The 24,360-nt window shown below is 56.5% G+C and overlaps 1 protein-coding gene across 1 annotated transcript in view; it reads left to right on the forward strand.

The window, feature by feature from the left end:
• Positions 1-24,360, forward strand: part of CUEDC1 (CUE domain containing 1) — a 75,460-nt gene that overhangs the window by 45,317 nt on the left and 5,783 nt on the right. Inside the window, exons 2-7 of the mRNA XM_082860239.1 lie at positions 10,211-10,774; positions 15,043-15,170; positions 20,055-20,181; positions 20,832-21,024; positions 22,102-22,185; positions 23,807-23,878. Coding sequence (XP_082716365.1) covers positions 10,442-10,774; positions 15,043-15,170; positions 20,055-20,181; positions 20,832-21,024; positions 22,102-22,185; positions 23,807-23,878 — 937 coding nt within the window. The 5' untranslated portion in view covers positions 10,211-10,441. The remainder of the gene's footprint in view (positions 1-10,210; positions 10,775-15,042; positions 15,171-20,054; positions 20,182-20,831; positions 21,025-22,101; positions 22,186-23,806; positions 23,879-24,360) is intronic.

A 24,360-nucleotide genomic window follows, 5' to 3' on the forward strand; every position in this document is an offset into this window, starting at 1 on the left:
AGGAGTGGACTGAGTGCCTGGGCTGGGCGGGACGGTTCAGGAAAATCTAAAGGAAGGGAGCGTGGCCCCTGGCTGTGAGGGCCTGAGGCATCTGTGGCACCCGCCTGTGCAGTGAAGGCTTTGAGGGGGCTGGTGTATGTGGCACAAGCAGACGCATGAGCTGTGCGTCGCTGCGCTGGGGTGCACGCCCACACGGGGACAGGGCGCTGGCCCGGGAGGCCACAATCTGGGTTCAGATCCCAGCTCTGTGGCCACTGAGCTCTGACCTCAGGCAACACACACCATCTGGCAGGGAGAGCATGGGGTTTCTTCCTGAGGGCATGTGTGGGCATGTGGGTACTGGAGTTGAGCAGTGTGGGTGAGGGAGGGCCACAGGTGGGGAGGGATACCTAGCCCAGCGGTGGCAGAGGAGGGGCGCGGGGGAGTGAGCAGCCTGCGGTTGGGAAGAGTAGCTAGCACGGGCCTGGTAAGTGGCTCTGAACAATCCCATCTGCTGTCTGGGCGGGGCGGAATGTCCCGGCTGCCTGCCTGCGAGGGGTGGTGGCCCTGGGCTGCAGCTGCCTCCTGCTGTTTGAAGCTGGGCCCCTCCCCAAGCCCCTGCTCCCCAGCCCGGGACCTGCATTCCCCAGCTGCTATAGGACGCACTTCGGAGAAGGGCACTCTGTGTGCCTGTGCTCCTGCTGCCCAGCCCGGAGCCCCTCCCTGGGGGCAGGCCCCTGTCAAACCAGCCCAGCCCCCAGCAGCAGCGGGAGCTCCACGCAGGGGTCCCAGAGCACCCCAGCCTGAGGTCCTGGAGGCACCTGAGAAGAGCCTTAATGCTGCATACTCTCCCCGCTCAGGGCTGGATTCAAGATCATAACCCCAGGGGCTTCCCTGGTGGCGCAGTGGTTAAGAATCCACCTGCCAATGCAGGGGACACGGGTTCGAGCCCGTCCAGGAAGATCCCACATGCCGCGGAGCAACTAAGCCCGTGCGCCACAACTGCTGAGCCTGTGCTCTAGAGCCCGTGCAACAAGAGAAGCCATCCAATGAGAAGCCAGTGCACCACAACAAAGAGTAGCCCCCACTCGCCGCAACTAGAGAAAGCCCACGCGCAGCAACAAAGACCCAACGCAGCCAAAAAAAAAAAAAAAAAAAGATCATAACCCCAGGCCTGACTCCTGGGCCAGCCCCTAGACACAGACAGTCTTACTGACGGCTGCCCCGACTGAGAGAACGTGATCCCCCTCAGGAACCTGTCCGAGGAGATACAGGTGTCCCTGTTCTACACATGAGGAAACGCACTCAGAGATGTTCCACTCACCCAAGCAGCAGTGATCGGGATGGAAGCCGGGGTTAGCCCTGAGCTCAAGCCCATCCTTAACCGCTGCGCTCCTACCCCAGACACAGCGCCCGGTAAAAACCAACTTGTGGTTTCCCCTCCACGGGGAGCTTCCTGGCTAGACCCCGCCCCACTGCGCTGCTCCGGTGGGTCCTCCACACTGTGGTCTGACCCCTGAAACAGCTGTGGCATCAACCATCACCTTGCCCACCGGGAATCTCTGTGTACCCTGCAACCCTACCAGGAGATAGGTGGGGCCCTGGCCCTGAGGCTGAGGCTCTGGAAGCAGGAGGGCTTGCCCAGATAGTCCGGGTAGGAGGGATGGAGTTGGGATTCGAAGGATTACAAAAGTTTTAAAGCCCTGGAGGCTCTGTGCTTTTAAGATTTTTTTCTGTCATCATTCAGTTGTTTTTGGTTTGGTTTGACTTGGTTTTTTAAAATCAGAGAACAGTGTAAGACGGAGGTTGAGAAGAGCATGGACTCTGGGGACAGACTGTTTGCCTTCACATGTTGTCTCTGTCACTGACTGTGTGACCCTACGTAAGTTCTTTACACTCTCTGAGTCATAGTTTCCTCATCTGTAAAATGAGTATGATAATTGCTTCACTGTGGGGTAGCTTTGATGAGATGATGCATGCCACGTGTTTAGAAAGTGTGTGGCACATAGCATGTTCTCATAGATATTTGCTATGACTATTATTAAAAAGTAATTCATGTCAATTGTAGATAATATGCATATACAAAGAGAACAGAAAATCACTGGCAGAGCTATCATTTTGATATTCTTTGTAGGTTATCTGCTTATTTTATAATTTTAAAATTAATGAACATGAATCAAAATTTAAAAGGTACCAAAGGATTTACAGAGAAAAGTTTTCTTGATCTGTCTCTTATGACCTAATTCTCCCCAGTGGAAGCCTATAGTATCAGTTTCTTAGGAATCCTTTCAGAGCCCTTTCCCTCACCCTCTCCATATGTAGACATACACATACCATAATGCACTATAGTATAGAGACTATACTTACTTTTCTGTGCCTTCCATTGTTCCCCTGAGCAATAGGTCTTGGGCATAGAGACATACAGAGATGCCTTATTTTTGTTTACCATTGTATAGTGTTCCATTAAATGTGTTCTATGAATTCCATAGAAGTGGAATTCATGGATCAGTGGGTGGGTGCAAAGTGTGTGCTAGTGTGGGGTAAGGGGACAGGAGTTGGGACTTCAGTTCCCAGGACCCTCCTCTGCTCTGAGCACCCCTCCTTAATCTTGGTTCCTTGGCCTGGACTCCCTGGGCATGCTCAGATACTGAATTATGTGGCATCACTGACTGACCACCTGTCCCAGGGGCCCAGAGACATCTCCTGCCCAGACTTCAGGGCTCAGCATCAGACCGTGCAGGCCCAGCCTGTGGAGGGGCCTTCAGCTTAACCGCCTGAAGGACATGCCCGGGGAGGGGCAGCTGGCCCCTCTTTCCCAAGGAGCTGGAACTGGGCCAGCAAGAGCTCATGCCTGGAGCCAGCCCAGCTTCACTGCCTGGCACCTGAGCTGCCAGTGCCCCCTTCTCCCAGTTTGGGCCATTGCACTTGGTCCCAGGTACAAACACATTCCTGCCAGCCCAGAGGTGCTCCGCAAGGCTGCAGTCCCTGGGTGGGGCAGCGGGGAGCAGCTTCCCCTCTGTCAGCTGAAGTCTGATCTCCTCCCAGGCGCCTGGGTTGAGTGTCTTGGCCGAGCTGGTAATGCTTGTTGATGGAGAGACGGATTGTTGTGGAAATAGTCCCAACCAGTTCAGGTAGAGATGGAAAACAGTTGGTTGCCCAGGCAACTGACAACCTTGGTGGAGTAGAGGAAAGGGATTTGTAAGGAAACGGCCATAGTCCTGTCTTTCCTTCTGGTAGGCTTTGCCTGGACTCCTTCCTCCTCCCTTCTTCCCTGGACATGAGCACCAGGTACCCCCAGCCTCTCCAGGGGCAACTCTGCCCCATTAGGAGTCAATTCAGTTCACAGTTACTGAGTTCTTGCTGTGTGCCTGACTCCGTGCTCAGCTTCGGGAATGCAGAAAGGGTGTCAGGCCTGACGGATTAAGAGTGCCAGGTCTGGAGTCAGATCAGTTTGGCCACTTAGCTGTGTGACCTTGAACAAATTCCTCGACTCCTCTGTGCCTCATTTTTCTATCTATAAAGTGGAAATAGCATTGGTAATATGTACCTCTTAGGGCTGTAGAGAGGATGAAAAGAGTTATTAACAGGCATAAGGCACTTGCAATAGTGGTTGGTACATAAAGAAGCAGGCGATAGTGTTACGTTATCATTATTGCTATTATTACCGTCATTCTACCAAGATGAGCCGAACAAATGACATGGTACTCATGCCTGAGGAGCTTCATCTTGGATCTTTTCAACTGGAAGGCAGAGCTGACTTCTCAGCCCTTTTACAGCAACCAAGCCCAATGTCTGGGCCTCAGGAACAAAGATGAACAATGGTGTCCTTAGAACTGAAGCTCTGGGGCCAGTCCTTTCATAGGGTAGGGACCTTATTAACTTCCTTTGAAACCTCTTGCCCTAGTCCATACCCAACAGCCCCCATCAGCTATAGACCTGCCCACAGAAGTTGAAGCAAGAGAGAGAAAAATTAGGAAAGAAAACATCTTTTTTCGTTTTTTTTCTCCTATAGATTTTTAAAAGATATTAGTGGGGTAGGTGGATTTCTTTCCTGCCCCAGCCTTAGATTGGACTAATTGATGGGGGATGGCCCGGAGAGGTAAGTGGCTAACTCAAGGTCACACAGCCGGGCAGAGCAGAACTGAGTCTGCCTCTCCCTCTCTTCCTCCTCCTCTTCTCTTAGGTCCAATAAGGCCTCCTTTTCCCGATGGCCGTGCCCGAGGGTCCTCTCTGCCCTTCCTGACACCCCCTTCCCCGGGGGGTGGGCACAGGTGTGGCTGCCCAGCAGCTCCCGGTGCCTCGGGAATGAATGAGGCTGGCTTTGTTGCGGCCCCAGCAGCTGTGGCCGTTTGAGTTTCCATTAAGCCCTTTCCGCGCCTTGGTCTGGAGCAGGAGGCTCGGCATTTAAAGGTCACCGGGCGTTTGAAGCTGCAGTGACATTAATAGCTTGGGAAGAAAACAAGACTGTGCAGGGACCGGAGGACAAGGCGCCTCTGTCAGGGCTGCGCCCGCCCCCCCTCCCCCGCCGGGTGCTCACGCGCATACACACACACTTACACACTCGGACACACACACACAGACCCTGACAGCCTCTCTCTGTCTCTTGTCCCGCCCTCCTTTCTCCCCTTTTGGGGCCTCTCTAGCTCAGAAGCCAAGAAGCTCAGGCAGACTTCCCTGTGCCCTGCCCCCATCACGTCTGAGGTGACAATTGGACGAGGATGCAGCTGCCCCAGGCCCAGCGGCTTCTCCATTAACACTGCCATTACCCACTTGAGGTTTCCCCAGGACTTAACCATGGTTACACAAGCATCCCAGGGGTCATATGACCTCATTCTGGCCCTGCTGGCTTTTGCAGCCCAGATTCCTAATGAGACAAAATAAGCCTGGGCCTGGTCTTCTCATACGGGAAATGAAAGGGCTGGCAAGCAGGGTGTATCTTGCTTGCCAGTTCTAATCACTTGGTAGTGACTTGCCCAGAGGGCTGAGTTGAAAAGGCTTCTGAGGCTGTGTGGGTTCCATAGGACAATACCTAGATGGATTAGTGATGTCTGCCAAGGACACAGGATATAAATAAGTGGCGTGTGCGCCTTGTATTTCGCACCTTGGGAATAAATTATTTTGAAACTCTTCCAGTCTTGGATTCTAAGATCCCTGGAGTGGCTGGGTGGCTCCTCTTCCTTTTAGTCAGCCCGAGAGTCGGGGGTGGGGCTGATTTTTGAGTTCTTGGAGAGAAGCTGATCTGTATGCCCTTTCCTGGGAGCAGCTGTGGCCTGAGCCCTGGGACACCACCTAGTGGCCTGGAATGGTAGTGCCATTGGGCTGGGCCCAGATCTTATGCAAGAAGGGACAGCGAGTCCCTCTGCAGGCTGTGATCACAGCAGTTACAGATAGATCACAAGATCCGGTCTGTCCCTGGGAGTTTTTAGAGGAGGGAGCCAGGGGTGTGCAGGGACACAGCTGGCCTCGGGTAGTCACTTCAGAAGAATGGGGAGGGGGGGGGGCGTGCAGAAAAGTGTTGGCAACTGGGACCTCCGGCCTCCCAGCCCCATACCTCCTCCTGAGGCCTCCTCTTCTAATCCCCACCCTCTGGGGTTGAGTCCTGGTCCTCCTGGGAGGCAGCAGAGTATCAATTCAGGTGTTGGAGGGGGCCGATCTCCTGCCCGCTGGAGCTGTCGCTGGCTTGGAAAGAAGACCAACAGACCAGCCTTGTGTGCCAGGGAGGAGGCCCTCAGGCCCGGCGGCAGAGGGCTCAGGCACCTTGACCGTGTCACTGAGCAGCCTTGGCCTCGGTCGCTTCGTCTGTGAAGTGGGGTAATGACGCACACCCTGTATAAATGATAGGTTTGTTGTGAGGACTGAATGAGAATGCAGAGAAGACAGGGCTTTGGAAATGGAGAAAGCACCCCGTCCCCACCGTTGATATGAGCCGGAGAAGGAAGAGAGGGGAACGGAACCCACAGTTGCTGCACTCCAACTTCTTTCCTTCCCTTCTTTACTCATCCGCCTGATAAGTTACGTTGGAGCTGCTGTTGGACATCCACGTGGAGGCAGCGGGTCGGCTGTGCAAGTGTGGAGTTCAAGGGCGCGTTCCCGGGAGACCTCAGGGCGAGAGACATGTGGGAGCCAATATTCGGCGTGTAGACAGTATCAAAGCTGTGGGACTGGATAAGATCACTCAAGGTTTGAGTATAGCTCAGGAAAAGGGCCAAGACCCGGGCCGGAGGTCGCACCAACCTGTCTCGTTGGGTGCTTCCTATGCTGAGGCACCCGTATAAATTCTATCACAACACCCCTTCCACGTAGGCATGATCCCAACGTTGGCAGATGAGGAAGCTCAGGTTCAGAGAAATGAAATAATTTCTCCAAGTCACACAGCCTTACCAGGCCCAGGCAGAATGGGAATCTATTCTGGCTCCTGGCTCTCACATCCCCCATGTGGGCCCTACCTGGCCCTGCAGGAGACTGGCTGGGATGACCTTGGGCAAAGTCGGGAGAATGACTCTCCGACTCTCGGGCAGCTGGCCCACCTCCCTGGGCCAGGCCGGGAGTGACTCAGGCCTTGGCTGTCTACACACGCTTGGAGGGAAGCTTGGCTGTCTGCCGCCCCTGCCAGGCCTGGATTCCTTTCTGGGGAGGCGGAAGGCCTGGCTCCCTGGGACCTGGGGGAGGACAGGTGTGGGGTTTCTGCTTCCCAATCCCCAGGTTGCTCACAACCTGTGAATTCAGGAGAGCCTCTGAGTCTGCCTCCAAGAGGTCTAATGGGCTCAGCAGGTTAGACTCACTTCCTTTTTCAGAAGTCAGGGGTTATCTCCCTCTGTTTCCCTGCCAGTGCCCAGCAGCCAGGGTTCAGAGAGGCGGAGGAGTGATTTCCCCAAGGTCACAGAGCCAGTTCTGGGGCAGAGCCAACAGACCCCCTCCCTGCCCTCCCTCCGCCAGTGCTGTCTGGGTCACATTTCCCCTGCTGGAATGTCAGCCAGGCTGTGCCGTCTCCTGAGCCTTTCTGAGGTTCCTCCGCTCCTAGCCCTGCAAGCCTGACTTGGCATTTTTGCCTCTTAGGAAATGGGCTCCTAATTCTGGCTTCTCTACACACTAGCTGTGTGACTTTGTACGAGTTACCTAACTTCTCTGAACTGGTTTCCACAGCTATAAAGTGGGGACAATAACATCTGTCTCTGGAGTTGTAAAAAAAAAAAAGATTAAATGTGAAAGCGCCTGGCACAAGCTCGTACACCTAAGCTGCCTACTTCATTTTTTCACGTGTTTAACATTTTTTTTCATTTGAGCTGTGCCGGTTGTAGAAGGCAGCCTGGCACGGATGACCCTGACCCTGAGGACAGTCCTTCTCCCTGCTCCCAGCCACGCTGGCCAAACCTCAGCCCTGGCCTCAGCCTCTGCACCTGAGCTCAGCGAGGGCTGGGGAGATGGTCCTCTGAGAAGTGGGGGCCCTCACAGCGACCCCTCCTGGTGTTAATTGTAGGCAGCCTGGCTCTGGGAGTCCGTGGGTCCTTGCAGAGTCCTATGAAAATAGCATTTCTCTACGCTGAATCCTGTTTCCCATTACTGTTTCTGAGCCGCTTGCTCCTCATCCACAGAAACGCCCTCTGACGGAAAAGTCAAGGCTTTACCGCTCCTGCTCTGTGTCCTGGGCATCTCCTCTGGTCCTGGGTCCCGGCTCTTCATCTGTAATGTGCAGCAGGCTGTAGCGTTGTCGGCCGTTTTCATGTCGCGGCAGACACACAACGGGCTCTTTTTCAAGGCTTTGCACCTGGGGTAAATGGAAGCAGCTGCTGCGGCCCAGCCTCCCCTGGGGCTGTGAGGATCGTTATCTCCTTCCCGAGGGCTGACAGAATTTCGGGGGGTTGATATCCAGATGCTGGGGAAGGATCGCCTAGAATCCCCCGCCCCATCCACTCCAGGAGCAGCTTGGCTGGCACGCCGACTGCCCCTGGCTCTCTGCCGGCCTTGTGGGGCAGCGGCGACAACAGTCACGCAGCTAACCACGTTCCAGGCGCCGTGCTGAGGATTATCCTGTTTAATTCTCACGGAAGCCCCATTCGTGTAGGTGAGGGATTGGGCACAGAGAGGACAGGGGACGGGTACCAGGTCCCACAGCTGGAGCGGCAGAGCGGGAGTTGCAGCCTGGGGCTGAATCAGGGCACTTACTTAAATGGTAGGAGGGCAAGAAGGTTTCTTGGGGGCTTCCCGACACTCAGGCCCGGAGCCCAAGGGACCTGTAAAGAGGGCTGTTAATGGGGAAAACGTGGACCCCATCATCTTCCTTCTTCCTCTGTCAGGGGGGGATCAGGTCCTGGCCTCTTTCTCCAAGGGGCTGCCCTTGGCAAAGTGAGAGCCAGGTCCCTCAATCTCTCTTATGAAATTACTCGAGGGGGAGGGCGAAGGTGGTGAAGGTGGCCGACTCCAGACGCGTTAGCACAAGGCACTGACCCCCATGTGTGACGACACCAGGACAGCAGATTGCAGCCCAGGGCACGGCTTCTGGGGCCTCCTGGCCCTGAGGTCCCTGTTAGAAGCCTCAGGGCAAGTTGCCAGAACTCAGGACACAGGTAGACACCAGGGTGGAGCCCCGCTTTGGAGGGTGTTTTGGCAGCATCCTCTGACCTCACAGTGTGTCAGGGCGGGTGGAAGGTGTGGGTGAGGGGAGTTGGGGTGTCTAAAGCCAGCTGTGGGAGGCCACATCACACTTGACTCCCCTCCCGTGATCATCCTCATAACACATTTCTTGGACAGATCCTTTGAGGTCACTCCTCTGGGCTTCCTTGTGCACTGGCTTTGGCCTCTCTGAGCTGTGACTCGCTCGTCTGGGAAGCGATGGGGTGGAGGAGGTTGGATAATAAGTCATACTTCACCCAGTCATCCGAATACTACTCAGGCATTAGAGACCATGAAGGAGATCTCTATGTTCTGACATGAGAAGATGGCTACAATCAATCATTAAGTGGAAGAAAGGAAGTTGCATAGTAGAATTTATGGTCTGATCACATTTCAGTAAAATGAATTCATACTTATGGCAGTAGTGCATAGAAAAATGTATCTGCATGTAGATATTCCAGTGTTAAGAGGTTTTCTCTGGCGGTGGGAGGGGATTATAGTTCTGTAACATCAGTGTCCGGAGGCTGCATGGGGCCCATGTGCTTCTAGTTTCCTGCTCTTGAACACAGCCCGCCTCCCTGGGACTAGGCAGACACCCACCCAGCAAGCCCCCGAGCATAAGCACCGGACAATTTCCACGTCCCTCGAAGGAGGTGGAGGTTTGAAGGAGATAAGAATCTCAGCATGGTGGCACTGGGAGGCACTGGGGGACAGTAGGAAGCCCCATTTTTACCTGTGAGGGGACTAACCTTTAGGGACAGAAGGAATCAGTGGTAGTGATGTGTCTTCCGGCCTCAGGGTGAGGGAGGGCGCTTCCACTGCACCTTCCACACGGTCTGGTCTGGTCTGGTCTTCCTTTCATCATCAGTTAACTGTGGAGATCATGGTAAGGAAGATCGTGCTGATTGGCTCACACCAGCTCTTCTCTATCGTCTGTTAAGATGATGACCCCCAGTACTAGAAAAGGACTTAAGAATATCCTGTGCTGGAACAGTCCCTTAAAATAAAGCTGCCACTTTCCTACAATTAGCAAAATTACCGTACATCCTGGGATAAGCATGAGAAAGTCAGAACTTGACGTTTTTGGACACATTCAACTCTCAGTTACCTGCACTAGCAGAAGTGCTACCTTGGAAGTGATTTACAGGCCTGGTTCTGAGTGGGCTGCCCTGCGTTCTGTTGCAGATTTACTGGAGCTCTGCACAAGTGGATGCCATGATGGCGGGGCCCTGAGGTGAGGGAGCTAAGGAAAGCAGAGACTGGATGGGCTGGAGACCAGAGGGGGAGGACATTGCCTATACAGAGCCCCTCCTGCCCCAGTCAAGTCTCTAGGAGTCCTTGGCAGTGTGTGTAGTGGTTGAGACCAGTGGCTCAGGGGCCATAGTGCTGGGTTCAAATCCCCGCCTCCTCCACTTTCTCAGGTCTGTGCCTCTGCATAAGGGGGATGATAGCACCTACCTCACAGTGGTGTCAGGATGTAAGCCCTTGCTAACTGGTAAAGAGCTGTGGCTGTTTACTGCAGCTGGAGAGAAAGCAGAAAGAAGCTGTTCTCCCGTGGGCTTGGCGGGGGTCGCCGAGTTCGTTGCATTCTGCCCCTGACTCTTGTCTCCCTCGGTTTCAGGTGGGATGGTCCGTGGAGCCGGACCCAGGATGCTCCCGGGGTGTGGATGACCAGCCGCCCAGCCCCGCACGGCCCAGGCCCGGATGCCGCGCCCTTGTCTCCTGACCCGGGGACCCCGCCCGTCGCGGGACTGAGCTTCCAGAAGCCGCCGAGCGAGCGGCGACGGCGCAGGGACCCGGGGGAAGGGGCTCGGCGCCGGCGGGAAACATTTTCCCCCAGCGGCTCGGCAAGATGACCAGCCTGTTCCGCCGGAGCGGCGGGGGCGGCGGCGGGGGCGGCGGCTCGGCGGCGGCGCGCGGGGCTGGGGGCAGCGCGGCCGCCTCGCAGGAGCTCAACAACAGCCGGCCCGCCCGCCAGGTGCGCCGCCTCGAGTTCAACCAGGCCATGGACGACTTCAAGACCATGTTCCCCAACATGGATTACGACATCATCGAGTGCGTGCTGCGTGCCAACAGCGGCGCCGTGGACGCCACCATCGACCAGCTGCTGCAGATGAACCTGGAGGCGGGTGGCGGCAGCGTCTACGAGGACAGCTCGGACTCGGAGGACAGCATCCCCCCGGAGGTAGGGGCACGGCCCCGATAATTCCCAGGAGCTCCAACAACTGTTTGAACCTGTTAGAGGACTTGGGTTATACTCCTGTCTGGGTTCTACCTAGCAAGCAGCCTTATTTCTCCCAGGGAAACGTACCCAAGTCAGCCCGTGGCCTTATTTTATGGGCAAAATTCATGCGGTCACTAAACAAACACTGAGCACTACTCCGGGGCTGTGCCAGGCACGGTGCGAGACCCTGGGTCAGGGGTCATCAGAACGAAGGAGCCTGTTCAAAATGTAGACACCTAGCCCCCACCCCAACGTCCCGAACCCCACTTCCGGGCTGGAGCTGTCTGGTCTGTATTTTCTGAACCTCCGGGTACCCGCTAAGGCCAAGTCAGAGTTTCTGTCCCCACAGAGTTCACAGTCCAGCGAGGACTAGAGGCAGGTGTCAGGCAATGGCAGCCCGGAGGGGTGAGTGCTAGGATGGGAGAAATGGAAGCAACAGAGAGGAGGGGATGGCTTCCCAGAGGAAGAGTGAAGAGTGAGGGAAAGGTGTGTGGGCAGAGGGGACAGCTTGTGCAAAGGCTCAGAGGTGAAATAGAGCAGGAGTGTTAGGGAACTGGCAGCAGGACCTTCTGTGAGGATCCTAGAGTGCGCAGAGACCAGGAGGCCTTGTGGTTGAGAAGGAGTGTGGTGTGTTCTGGAGCGTAGGGACCCGTGGAGGAGAGCTTGCAAGTTCAGTTCCTCTGACCGAGGCGCGCGCGATACCCAAGCAGTCCCCTCCTCTCTCCAGGAAGGTGGCTGAGGGCGAAGGGACCGCCCCACTGCACCAAGGCCCACTTGCTGGGTGTGGCCAGGCCTCCTCGGCCCCTCCAAGAGCTCAGTAGATGTCTGAGCCCCTAGTCTCAGCAGGACGTGCAGTGCTGGGTGAAGAAGGGGCACTCAGAGTCTTTCAACGAGAGGGTCACTGCCCACAGGGGCATCTGGGACATGCAGCCATGGATAGGACGGAAGGACCCAGCAGATCGGATTCAGCTCTGCTCTTCACTGAGTCCCAGCCTGGGCCAGGCACCATCCTACATGCTTTAGGTGTATCATCTCTTCGAATCTCATAAACTTTGTGAAGTGGCGTTATTATTACCCCCGTTTACAGTGGGAAACCTAGACCCAGGTGTGGCCTCAGAGTCCTTCTCAACACAGCCCTGCAGGTGGCTATTCTCCGTTCATCAGTCATCCTGTAGGGCAAAGCCCGCTTGCTCTTCCTCCTATAGGGCTGCTGCCTGGGAGTTCTCTCTCCGGATGGAGGAGAAGCCCTGTGGGCAACGGCATCTGGCTCATCCCTGTGTCACGCGCAGCACCCAGGAGTCACTGCACATAGCAGGCACTCAGGGAGTGTTTGTTGAATGAATGAATGTTGCTGCTGTCTTTGCGCAGCTTTCTTTAGTCTCTTTCCCCGGGAGAGCACTCCTTGGCTCTGCCTGGATTAGCCAGTGGAGGGAGTTTTGGAAAAACCAGATCTTCTTTGTGAAAGGGAGGTGTGTGTATGTGTGTGCAGGTACATCCTTTAAGTGTGAGCTGGAAGGAAAGTTCTCTGCAAACGCTGACCCCCTTCCACAGTCTCATTTGTTCTGACAGTCTGGCAGGCAGGATCATATTTCCTTCTCTGTTCATGGCACCCACAGCCCTGTGACCCTCCACAAAGCTTGCCTGATGCCCTAGATGGGCCTGCACTCTGTGCGCTTCTGTTTTCCCAAGAATCTTGCTTTCCGGATTGAGCCCCTTCTCAGCACCCCTCCTTGGCTGTTTCCCCAACCCCCCATCTTTGGAGCTCTGCGTGGGCCCATCGGCAGGCGGTTCCTGAGCCAGCGGAAAGTGCTGCGGAAAATTTATGAGCAGCAGCTGGGATGACAATAACTGCTGACTGAAAAAGCCCCCTCTCTGGGGGCTGATGGATGGTGGGCTGGCCCGAGGGGTATCCTTGCCACAGAGAAATATCTCCTGTCAGATAAATGGCCCAGACCTTGGCCCCCAGAGCACCTGGCAGGCATCCATCACCCACATGGAGTTAAGCCAGGAAGCCACAGGACCAAAAACTTCAGCACCTTTAGAGCCAGAAGAACAGCCTCACTGTGGCTGGTGGGGGAGGGGGAGGGGGAGGGGCGGGGCGGGGGGCGGAGTCCAGAGACATGGCTGGGGTTACTTCTCCCTGGAGACTGGGGATCAGCCTTTCCGGAGCGTGCCTGGCCTGCTGTCTGCCTCCTTGGTGTTTCCTCATTCTGCTCCAGGAGCCTCTGATGAGCGTCTGGCTCTTGTAGCCCCAGGAGGCCGCGCTGAGGCAGGAGCGGCTGAGAGGGGAGGAAGCCCCCCTGCGCGGCTGTGGAGGCCTGATCTCTCTGAGCCCGAGGGGCGGCTGCTATGAGCCCCAGTCAGAGGAACCCCAAGCGGCTTCCTTCTGGGAGCAATTCCTACTGAGGCCTCCCCTCCTCCTCGCCCGTCTCACCGGCTTCGGGGGGACAGTCCAAGCCAGCCACTGAGTGGGAGGGGCTCGGCCTACAGGCCCCAGCGTGGAACCCTGTCCCTTAGAGCACTTGTGTGCCGGGCACTGGAGGTTGTGCAAGTGTGTGTCCGTGAGCAGGGCTGGAGTTGACAGTGTTCTCTCTCTCTTTTTCTTGTGGAAATTTGGGGTAAGGAGAGCAGTGGCCCGAAAAGCAGCTGCATTCTTCTTTCTCTGCAAAAGCATCTGTTTAAGTACTTTCTGCCTCAAAGGAAAGAACGTTAGTGCATTCCAGAGCAGGAGGCCTCCTTGGGTCAGGCTGGCTGTACGTGTACAAAGCGTGGCAGTGTGTGTGTGTGTGTGTGTGTGTGTGTGCGTGCGCGCTCACTCACCCACCTGCCCACCCGCCGTGGTGTCCCTTTGAGACTGGGTGCCTGGGCATGGCTGGGCTCGGGCAGAGATGTGCAGAGGCATCTTAGCAGTGATTTCTGCAAATTCACTTGGGGTTCAAATTTTGGGCCAATTGACAGCCTCTGAGCCCTTCCCACATTCTTTGGTCTTGGAGGAGATGGGCACAGAGCTGGAGAGGAGGGCGCGGGGGTAGGGTTGTGTGGCCTGGGCTTTCCAGGTTGATGGCTCCCTCCTGCTCCAGACTCCTTTGCAGAAGGGTTCAGGTCAGTCCATATGGCAGGAAGCCTGGCCCTTGCCCAGCCTTGGCTTCTCCTGCCCCTTTCTCTGGCTCCTGGATGAGGAGAGGAGGCCAAGAAAGAGCCTGGGCTCTCCCTTTGCTGCTATCTGCCCCGAGAATCCAACCTGGGTGTGCAGGCCTTGCGTCTGAAGGAGGCACTCTTGCTGTAGAGACCACATCTAAGTTAAAGACTCAGCTGTAGAAACAGTGTGTGGCTCTTGCCGTGTTAATCGGTCAGCCTGGGCCTCAGTTTCCTCATCTGTAAAATGGGGGTGATGATCCACAGCCTACGTTGCCCAGTTGTTTGAGCTTCAGGTGACATAATCGATGTGGAAGTACTTTGAGAGAGGGTAGGAATGATGTTAAAGTTATTTACCAAAAGTAACACAGGGACAGAAGAGTCCACGAGCCACAAATATGCAGCTCGGTGAAGTTTCATCAGCACCTGGATCTAGAAACATCAACAGAGCCTGGAATCCCCCTTGTGCCCCTTCTCAGCCTTCCCCACCCCCAGAGGTCACACTGCTCCAACTGCACTCCCTGTAAATTTGTTTTGCCTGTTTTTTACCCCCACGTGTTTATTTATTTATTTGGTTGCGCCGGGTCTTAGTCACGACAGGCGGGCTCCTTAGTTGCGGCTCGCCGGCTCCTTAGTTGCGGCTCGCTGGCTCCTTAGTTGCAGCTCGCCGGCTCCTTAGTCGTTGCCTGCGAGCTCTTAGTTGTGGCATGCATGTGGGATCTAGATCAAACCCAGGCCCCCTGCATTGGGAGCGTGGAGTCCTGACCACGGTGCCACCAGGGAAGTCCCATGTTTTGCCTGGTTTTGAACCTTACTTGGATGGCCAATGCTGCATGGAGCAGCCCTCTGGGGAGAAGTGCTTTCACGTCTGCTGTGTATGTTGGAATCGTGGGCTCAGAAGTAGCCCATGTGCTGAGCGTTAGTACAGGAAGCCAAACGGTTTTGCAGAGTGCTGGTTATATCACTTTACACTCCCACTAGCAGCAGCAGAGTTCCCTTACTACACATCCTCGCCCACACTTGATTTTGTCTAAATGTTATTTAAATTCAAGGAAGGATTGTTAATATTTCTTTCTTTGTCGTCTCTGATACAGATTTTGGAAAGGACCTTGGAACCTGATAGCTCTGACGAGGAACCCCCACCTGTGTACTCCCCTCCAGCCTACCACATGCACATGTTCGACAGGCCTTACCCTCTGGCTCCCCCCACTCCACCTCCCCGGTAAGAATCCATCTCCTCTCAGAACGCAAGGCGATGGGGAAGGGGATCAGGGTTTGGGATTGAGTACAAACGCAGTGGGAAACTTGACTGGACCCTTCGGTATACTGTTCCACCAGGAACAGGCTTCTACTGCAGCAAGAGGCATTTTAGCTGGATACCAAAGAGAACTTTCAAGATTGCAAGAGCAGACATCCACTGAATTCCTACTCCAGACTAGATGCTATGCTGAACACTGGACAGGACATAGAGATAAACGATGCTCAGCCTTTGCTTTCTGGAAGTTTATAGTCAAGGGAGATGCAGATTGGGGATGACAGACGCATGGAATGTGTACTGACACTTCCCCTCCTGAGCCCATGGCAAACATTACTAACTGATCACTGTGTTCTTTCCTGCTAAGTTGAGACAGAACCTGAGAATCCTCCTCAAAACAGCACTCCCAGACAGTCATCAGTAATGGATGGAATGGATATCTATTTGCTATCCCTGTTCTAGGGACGTTGTGGGGATTTTTAAGCAATGGGAGCAAGTAAGTCTCTTTTTCTGGGGTAATTCGATAATTGGAAGCAGAAGAGTTAGGTCCCTGGAGACTTCGTCCAGATCAGGGACTCTGTAATTTGGAAGTTTAAAATGAAGCTGGTTGCCAGCTGGGTCCCTGGGTCTCTGAAGTGCTTGTTTTTCTGGGCTCTGTGTTTGAAGAGGGCCGTTGGAGCCCAGGTGCCTCTTTGTCCTGGAGCTGCTGGTCCTGAGAATAACTCAGGCCTGGGGTGGGGAGGGGTGTGGGGACATGATAGGACAGGGAACTGGTTCCAGTGGATCTTCCCTTCTGGGGGTCTTGGGAGCCCCAGACAGTGGTGGTGGAGAACTCTGTGATCATACAGGTATAGATAATAATAACACCTACCATTTACTAAGTGCCCTTCAAATGCCTGAAACTGACAAGGTTCTTTACCTACGCCATCACATTCAAACCATCTAACAATTTGTGAGGTAGGCACTGTTGTCATCCTCATTTTACAGATGAGGAAACTGAGCCTCAGAGAGGTTTCATAACTTCCCTAAGACTACAGAGCTGGGATTTGAACCCAGGTCATTTCTGACTCCAAAGCCAACAAATGCTCTTCCCTGCTGTGTCCTGTCATCCCCCTAATGAGAAAAACCTCTGTGACTGCAGCTCAGGGAGCTGATAGAGGCCTAGAAAGTTATGGGGGGAGGAGGAAGCATTGTTTCGACTCAGGGACGGGAGCAGAGCTGAGGTCCTCCATCGCAAGTGATACCGGAGGCTGTAATGGGGCAAAGCAGGGGGTAAGTGGATAGGTCTGGGTGAGATCTTGGCAGGACTTGCAGCCCAGGATGGGTCATGATGCCCAGGGCTAACTGATTTTCCTTTGACATTTTTTTAATATCCCAAGATGCTTTTGCAAAAAATTCAGTTTCTATTAGGCAGAATAGTTCTACCTATTTTTCAGAAGGTAAGACTGAGCCCATAAGAGACAGAATCCCATTGTAAACCTGGCATGGATATCCTGGCCACATCCTCCCTCCCCTCCTCTGTGCATGGTGGGGTGAAGTAGGGCAGGGGTAGTGTAGCCCAGTGATGGGAGCCCCAGTTGGGGGCAAAATGACCTCAGCACTAGACCAAGGCTCAGGAGGTCTTGCTCATACCTTTGGACAAGTTACTGCCCTTGCCTCAGGTTCAGGGGCCTGACCCGGAAATGAAGGCTTTGCTGGCCTGGGGGTGGATCCAGGGAAGAGAACTTAGTTGTGAGGTCGGTCAGAGGCCGAGTGTTCCCCCCACCCTGCCTCCGTTAGCTGCCTAACTGAGATTCTTGAGGTGCCTTGGGTTCACTGCTTAACTTCTCTGAGCTTCATTTGCCTCATCTGTGAAATGGGAATACTAATCCCCACCTCAGCACTCTTGTGAGGGTTGAATGAGGCATTGTGGGGGGGGCCCTTAGCACAGTGCCGGGTATGAACCAGACCTGTCACCAGTGCTTTACTGCTCCCTCCTGCCCCTGGCTGCACAGTGGGCCTCTGAGGTCAGCCCTGACAGTGAACATTGAGACCAGGGGTAAGGCTGCCCTCAGAGGCCAGCGCTCAGGAGAGGCAGGGCCAACCTCTGAGCACGTGCCCCTTTGCCCCGGGTTGGCCCTGCTAGGCCCAGATCCACCCCCAGCCCATTTCCAGGGCCTCATTCGGTCTCTCCATCCAGGACGTGCATTTCCAGCATTATGGAGTCACCTGACACAGAGATGAATACAGCCCCGCCTTGACCTCCCAAGGAGATCAGGGTCTGGGGGAGGCGGAGACGCGCGGCAGGGTACAGGGAAGGCAGCCTAGAGGAACTGATGTCCCAGCAGTGAGCTGGTAAAGCGGAGGACAGTAGGGCGTTCCAGGCAGAGGAAACCACGTGCAAGGGCCTGGAGGCAGGAAAGAGGGCACCATCTGAGGGAACTCCAGGGAGTATGGAATGTCTGGGTGAGGCTGGAGGGGTGAGAAGATCGTGGAAGCCCTTGGGGGTCCTCCAAGGAGCTTTGACCTTATCCTCCAGCCAGGGGTTTAAGCTGGAGAGTGACGGGGTGAGGTTAGTGTTTTAGGAATCTCTCTCTGGCTGCTGGGGCCAATCAGGTTTGAGTGGGGGGGTTGGGGGCAGGAATGGCCTGGCTCCCTTCTGCCACCTCCAGTCTCTGGGGTGCCTTTGAGAGTGAAGATGAAGAGGGTTTGGGAGCTGGCCCTGCTGGGGCACAGAGAGGCAGGCTGATCCCAGGGGAGCGTGCCTGGAATGCCAGGATTCCTGGGCCCAGGTTTTAGCAGGACGATCTGTGTGTTCCAGGACAGGCCTGACCCCATCAGGGCCTCAGTGTCTAGTCTTTACCAAAAATCTTGCCTGGAAGGCTTGTTGCTGAAATCCTTCTGGGCTCTGATATCCTTTGGGTAGGCCTGGGGGTCTTATGGGGCATGCAGTTCTAGTTCTGGGGTCCAGAGAGCCCCCCCCCCCCAGCCTTCTCTCTCCTTCCCCTCGCCCAGCCTGTCCTTTCCTGAATGAATGACAGGCTCTGAAGCCCAGAGGCACCCCTCCTCACAGGCCACCTGCTGTTCTTCCATTGAAATTACAGCCTTGGAAGTTTTTTATTTGCCTCTCAGCTCATTTCTGACATTCCTTTCTGACCACAGTGGAGTTGCCTGGGCCGCCCGTGCTCAGTGTCCCCCTGGCTCTCACAGCTGTGGGCTGACCTCATCTCAGCCGGTGCCAGGGCAGGGGGCTGGGCCTGCCCCTCCTCCAGGACCGCGGGCCCAGCAGCGAGGGACACTCAGCCTTCTACTCCTCGTCCCCCCTCCCGACTTGGGTTCTCAGTAACAAATGGCTAGAGGGGTCCAGCTGCAACTCCGGGGCTCTCTCTCCATGGCTTTCCTGGGTAGCTGTGGGTGTGATTGAGTTGGGGTGGGCACCCATGTCCCAGATGAAGACCCTGAAGCTGGAGGAAGGGCGCCGGGGTCGACCAAAGAAGGTCCTCGAGTCCCAGAGGGATGGGGTATCCACCCCCTTGACTCTCTGGCCCTTGGAGAAAAATGAAGCCGCCAACAGTGATAGGAGTGGATGAGCGATGGAGAAGGAAAGGCGCCCAGGAATGGGAGTCCCGGGCCGTAAGGCAGGCCCTTCTCTGGACCATCCCCGCATCTGTACAGTGAGAGGGTGCCCGGGGTTCCTTGGCTCCTGTCTGAGTGCTGAGCTCCCACCAGGCATTTAACGGCTTGTTATCCTGTCTGCTGCCGCCCCCGCCCTTCCCCCTGGGCCCGCCAGGCCACCTGCCCAAAATAGAAAAAGAAAGGAAGTTATTTCCATAGTCAGGGGCAGCCCGGAAAAGCTCCCCTCCAGTGAGGGGGCGGGCGGGATTCCTGGAGCTTGAGACCAAATCAGAGCCAGGCCCGAGAGAGAGTGGCTCCCGGCCCTCGGCTGCCTTCTCTGTGTGTCATTTCCCTGATTCAGCAGAACACGTGTCCTGCGGTTGCCACGCTGCAGGCTGCCGAGGAGCTGTGGGGAGCTCCTGGCCAGGCCCCAGGCCGCCCTCAGGCCAGGACGGCAGGGCGGGAGGCTGGGGGTCAGGGAGGCCACGTGCCAGGGTCTCGTTCCTCTCCTCTCCGCCTCGCTGTTGGCCTCCGCCTTGGCCCAGGGGAGCGGTTCCCCAGCGCCACTTGGAACAAGGACCCTTCCAATCCCACACCTCCATGTGCCTTTTCAGCACGTTGTTCGAGACAGCCTCCCGAGGGGCTCCCACGCACCTGGGCAGGGAGACAGCAGCTTGTAGGAGACTGAGCCCCAGAGGGGACAGGGTCTCACCCAGGACCACGTGGCTGGCTTGTGGCTGCGCCAGAACTGGAGCCTAGATCCACTTACCCTCTAGGGATCCTGGTGTCCTCATGTCCCCCGACCCTAGCAAACCAGCACTGGGGCGGGCTGGGCTGCCAGCGGCTCTGTGTCTGTTCACTCGGAGCACGCCTGGCACTCAGCAGCCAGGAGGAGCTCGCGTCATGCTAGGTGCTAGGGATAGAAGCGTGAAGGGCCATGACTGCCACATCCACGTCAAAATCCACAACACGCGATATGTGCGCCGGCAACACAGAGCTCTCTAGGTCCAGAGGCCTTGAAGGCGCTGAGTAGTGGAACATCCAGGGCAGCGGAGCCCAGGCCCAGAGGCTGGGGGTCAGCCGAAGCCTGGTTGAGAAGGGGAGCTAGCGTGCTGGGCCTTTGTGCCAGAGGCAGCGGAGGCCACGGGAGGCTCTGGAGCAGCAGTGCCAGTCTGAGCAGGATCTTGGTGTGATGGGCCAGGACACCTGTGTTTGGGCCTGACTCTTCCCTCCTCCTCGTCACCTCTCACCCCGCAGCATCGACGTGCTGGGCTCCGCGCCCCCTTCCGGCCAGAGGCGCTATCGGAACTGGAACCCCCCACTGCTAGGCAACCTCCCTGAAGACTTTCTCCGCATCCTGCCCCAGCAGCTGGACAGCATACAGGTAACGGAGGATTCCCCCGCCCCTGGCCTGTGCAGCAGCTCTGCTTGCCCACACCGTTCATGCCAGCCAGTGTCACTCCCTGCTGTTTCAGCCCAGGCTGAGCTGTTTCTGTTGCCCTGGGTTTGTAGGGAAAGAACACTGAAGCAAAAGCCTCATTTCCTGTCTGGGCCTGGAGGTTTCCTCTTCCGCCCAGGAAGGTGACAGCCCTGGGGACGCTCCCTGGCTGCGGCCACCACCCCAGGCTGGAGGGAGGTGGGCAGGGGCAGGGGGTGGGGAGCTGTCAACGGCAGAGGTGCTTCTCCCCAGAGGCTGGCCCTCTGCAAGGGGTCTCCCCTGAGACAGCTTAGACAGGGAGAGCTTTGAGCTTGGGGACCCTGAGCAGTTCGCAGGTCACTCTTCCGGACTATTCAGGTTTCGATGAAGGAAGGTGGGGGGGCGTCCAAGGTGGAGGAGGTGGGGAGTAGCCTTTAAGCCCTTGCTGCTTCCTCAGCAGAGAGGGCTCTGGCCTGTGAAGTTAGATAGGAGGTGCTGGCCGCAGGGTGCGGCCACAGCATCCTGGGAAGGACACGTGTACCCCCAGGTGCGCGTGGATGTCTGTGCAGCGTGCGTCCTTGTGACTAGGCGGTCCACATGCTCGCTCCCCTCCTCAGGCTACCTCCGGGGGCTCCAAGCCTGCGATCACAGAGGGAGGCCAGCCCCTCACGGCCGGGCCCGGACCCCGGGACCAGGAGAACCGCTGGAAGCAATACCTGGAGGACGAGAGGATCGCGCTCTTCCTGCAGAACGAGGAGTTCATGAAGGAGCTGCAGCGCAACCGCGACTTCCTCCTTGCCCTGGAGAGAGGTGGTGCCCCGGGTGGGGCGCTGCAGCCGCTGCTCCACGGCTAAGGAGGGGCTGATGCTGGCTTTAGCCTTGGAGCTCGGGGTGGCCTCTGTGCTGTTGAGTTATTCTGGTGGGAGCCCCAGAAGTCTGCCAACAGGGACCTGAGTCACCAGCCACCGCTTCCCTCCTCTGGAACTCAGAGAGAGAGAGGGGTGCCCCTCCCTTGCTCCCCTGCCTGTCTGCTCTGTGCCAGGCCCTGGCTTCGGCACCATATGTCTGGAGCTCCAGGAATAGAGTGATTGGGTCCGTGGGTGCCTCCCTGAGCAGAGGACATTAGAGCAGGGGCTCTTGAGTTTTTTGGGTGTTTGAGTTGTCCTTGGGCCCAGCACTCTACTGCCCCCAGCCTGGCTGCCTTCCCCCTTCAGGGTGGGAGTGTTTGATGGGGGTACAGCGAGGGGCCTGTGGGAGAGGGGTGTGGGTGTGTGCGCGTGTGTGTGTCTGACTGTGTTTTGGGGGAGGGAGCACGGGGTGCAGGGAGAAGTCTGGCTTGAGACAGAGGAGGCCCAAGGCTGGTCCCAGCTCTGCATTAAAGGTGCTGGGGGTCTCGGGGTCTTTCCTTTTTTTTTGCGGTACGCGGGCCTCTCACTGCTGTGGCCTCTCCCGTTGCGGAGCGCAGGCTCCGGACACGCAGGCTCAGCGGCCATGGCTCACGGGCCCAGCCGCTCTGCGGCATGCGGGATCCTCCCGGACCGGGGCACGAACCCGCGTCCCCTGCATCAGCAGGCGGACTCTTAACCGCTGCGCCACCAGGGAAGCCCGGGGTCTTTCCTTTTAAATGAAGGGCTGGACTGTCTGACTTCCCAGGGTCCTTCTCATTTTGACATTCTGACACTGCAGGTTGTCAGGGCAGTCGTTTCTGTATCTTTGAGAGTTCTGGTTCTTTGAGAGCCCGTAGGCGTCGTGTGTGCACATATTTCGTGTGCGCATGTGTGTGTGTGTGATTCTGGGGGTTTGGCCTCTAACAACCTCCTGCATCTCAGCGCAGGCTGCCCCTGGGTGGGAGCTAACTTCCCCGACCAGAATGTGGTCCTTTTCCAGATCGATTGAAATACGAGTCCCAGAAATCTACATCCAGCAGCGTAGCTGTGGGAAATGACTTTGACTTTCCCGCTCCTGTCCCAGGTAACCTTGCCTTCCTAAGAGAGAGGCCTGGAGGGTGTAGGGGGCTCACACCCCAGCTGTGGTTTGCGTATTTGGAGTTTGGGGGTAGGCTGAGGAGACAGGCTGGTGGGGAGGTTTCTCCCTCTTCTCCATGCTCGCCGAGAGGGAGATGGCCCCTGCACTCAGCAGCCCCGGGTTCTTACCAACCCAGCGGCTGCTGCAACCCACACCCGGGATTGGCCAACGGACTGGCTGAACTCCTTGGAGGTGCCTGGAGCACGGGCAAGAAGGGGACACACCACACCACGTAATGTCCCACGGGGTGTCGGGCTTGGGGTGGCAAGGGACTCAGAGACTGGGTCACTGCCCGGGGGGGGCTTATGGTTTTACTGGGAACAAACACTGGAGATGCGTCCGAGAAACAGGCAGAATGACGCAGCAAGGCTGAAGACACACCTGTTAATTACGGCAGAAACGTGTTGGCGCGGAAGGGCAGGATCAATCTGGGAAGAGTTCATTCGTTCATTCATTCATTCAGTACCTGGGGAGTATCTGCCACAGGCCAGGCTCTGCCTTAGCGTTGGAGGAATAGAATTGGAAGCTTCACGTGCAAGGTGGTGAGAAGCAAGAATTGCCTCAGTGGCTGAAGGAGGGCCAGGGGTGGACAGCAGGCTGCTGGGCTGCACGGACGAGGGTCAGGCTGGAGCTGGGGACACCCTGAAGGTCCCGGTTCCATCCTCGACATCTGGACTCTGCCTGTGTGTGTGCACAGTGGCCCCTGGTCAGCCAGTGCCCACCACACACACACAGGCTGCCCGCCTCAGAGGAAGAATCCGCAGCTCTTGCCCGAAACAGAGCTTACATCGCGTGGTAGAATGGGGGAGGGGGGCAGAAGGATGGGGAGCTCAGCTGATCCCAGCTTGAAGAGAGAAAATCCTGTCGAACTGATTCATAAGCGACAGGCTGGGAGCTTAGGTCCCACCAGATACGCATCTGGGGGTTTAACAGCAGCCTCTTGTCCTTGATCCCAAATTAACCATAGACACCGGGACCGCTGAGGTGGATCAGGATGACTCACAGGGACTTAGCAGGCAAGGTGACTCGGGATTAGCGTGGGAGCTTTAGAAGGGCAGTGAGGGACCCAAGTGGGTGCCGAGTGAACGGGGAGACTCGGCACACCACGTCAGGATGCAGGCAGGCTGGCCACGTGCTGGTGAATGTGTGACAGCCTGTCGGGGTGCAGGGGAAGCCCCAGTGCTTAGCATCTGGTAGCTTCCATGGTGTAAACACTCCCATCGTGGCTGATTTCAAGCTGCCAAAGGGCCTTCACGGAATGCAGCGTGGTCAGAGGAACAGACACTTGGGAGCCTGTGGGAGCCGGCCCTCCACACATGCAGACCAGACCGCTGACCCTTTTTACAGAAAAGGGGAGAGTGAGGCTTGGGTGGGGAAAGAAATGCTCCTTGAACCCCGGTGTCCTCCTTGCTATAAGCTCCCTCCTGGTTAGGGCAGAAGCCTGCTCTTTGCTCCCTTCCTCAAGTGGAAGGGTGGGGCTGAGCCCCTGTCCTGTGGGGACAGCCCTGACCCCCCTCCCCGGGCCTTGGGCAGCCACTGGCCCTCAGAGGTGTCTTCCCCCTTCCAGGAACCAGCGACAACAACCCCGCTGCGTCTGAAGATGCCTTATTCAGGGACAAGTTGAAACACATGGGAAAATGTGAGTCCAGCGTACGCCCCCTCCCCAGCTCTTCTAAGACAGGCCTGTGGCCTCCTGGGAGGGAGGGAGCCACCCGGAATTTTAATGCAGCTGACTCTTGGTGAACCAAAGTGACATTTTAATCACGGGCTGGCTCCCTCAGCTTTCCTGCCGCACTTCCCTGTGCAACTGAGTCTGGATACAAATTAAGTTTTAAATCCTCTTGGGCCATCTGTCTGCAGAAAAATAATAATGTGCTGGACACCGCGCCCCCCTGCCCCCCGCCGTTTAGAGTTCACATTCTCTGTGGCTTGAGGGGGCTTGGCCAGGCTGGGCCTGAGTGGGGAGGCCCAAGCTAAGTCCACGTTCTGTGGGTGGGCGGTCCGCCGGGTCAGTGGCCCCTTCCCACAAAGTCCTGCCAGCCGGGTCCCGCCTTCCCCTCTACCCCACCCCCCAGACACACAACCATGCGTGAATGAGGCTGCCATCCTTTCAGGCTCCAT

Source organism: Leucopleurus acutus, assembly GCF_964270905.1.
Source record: "Leucopleurus acutus genome assembly, chromosome: 19".
Lineage (NCBI taxonomy): Eukaryota > Metazoa > Chordata > Mammalia > Artiodactyla > Delphinidae > Leucopleurus > Leucopleurus acutus.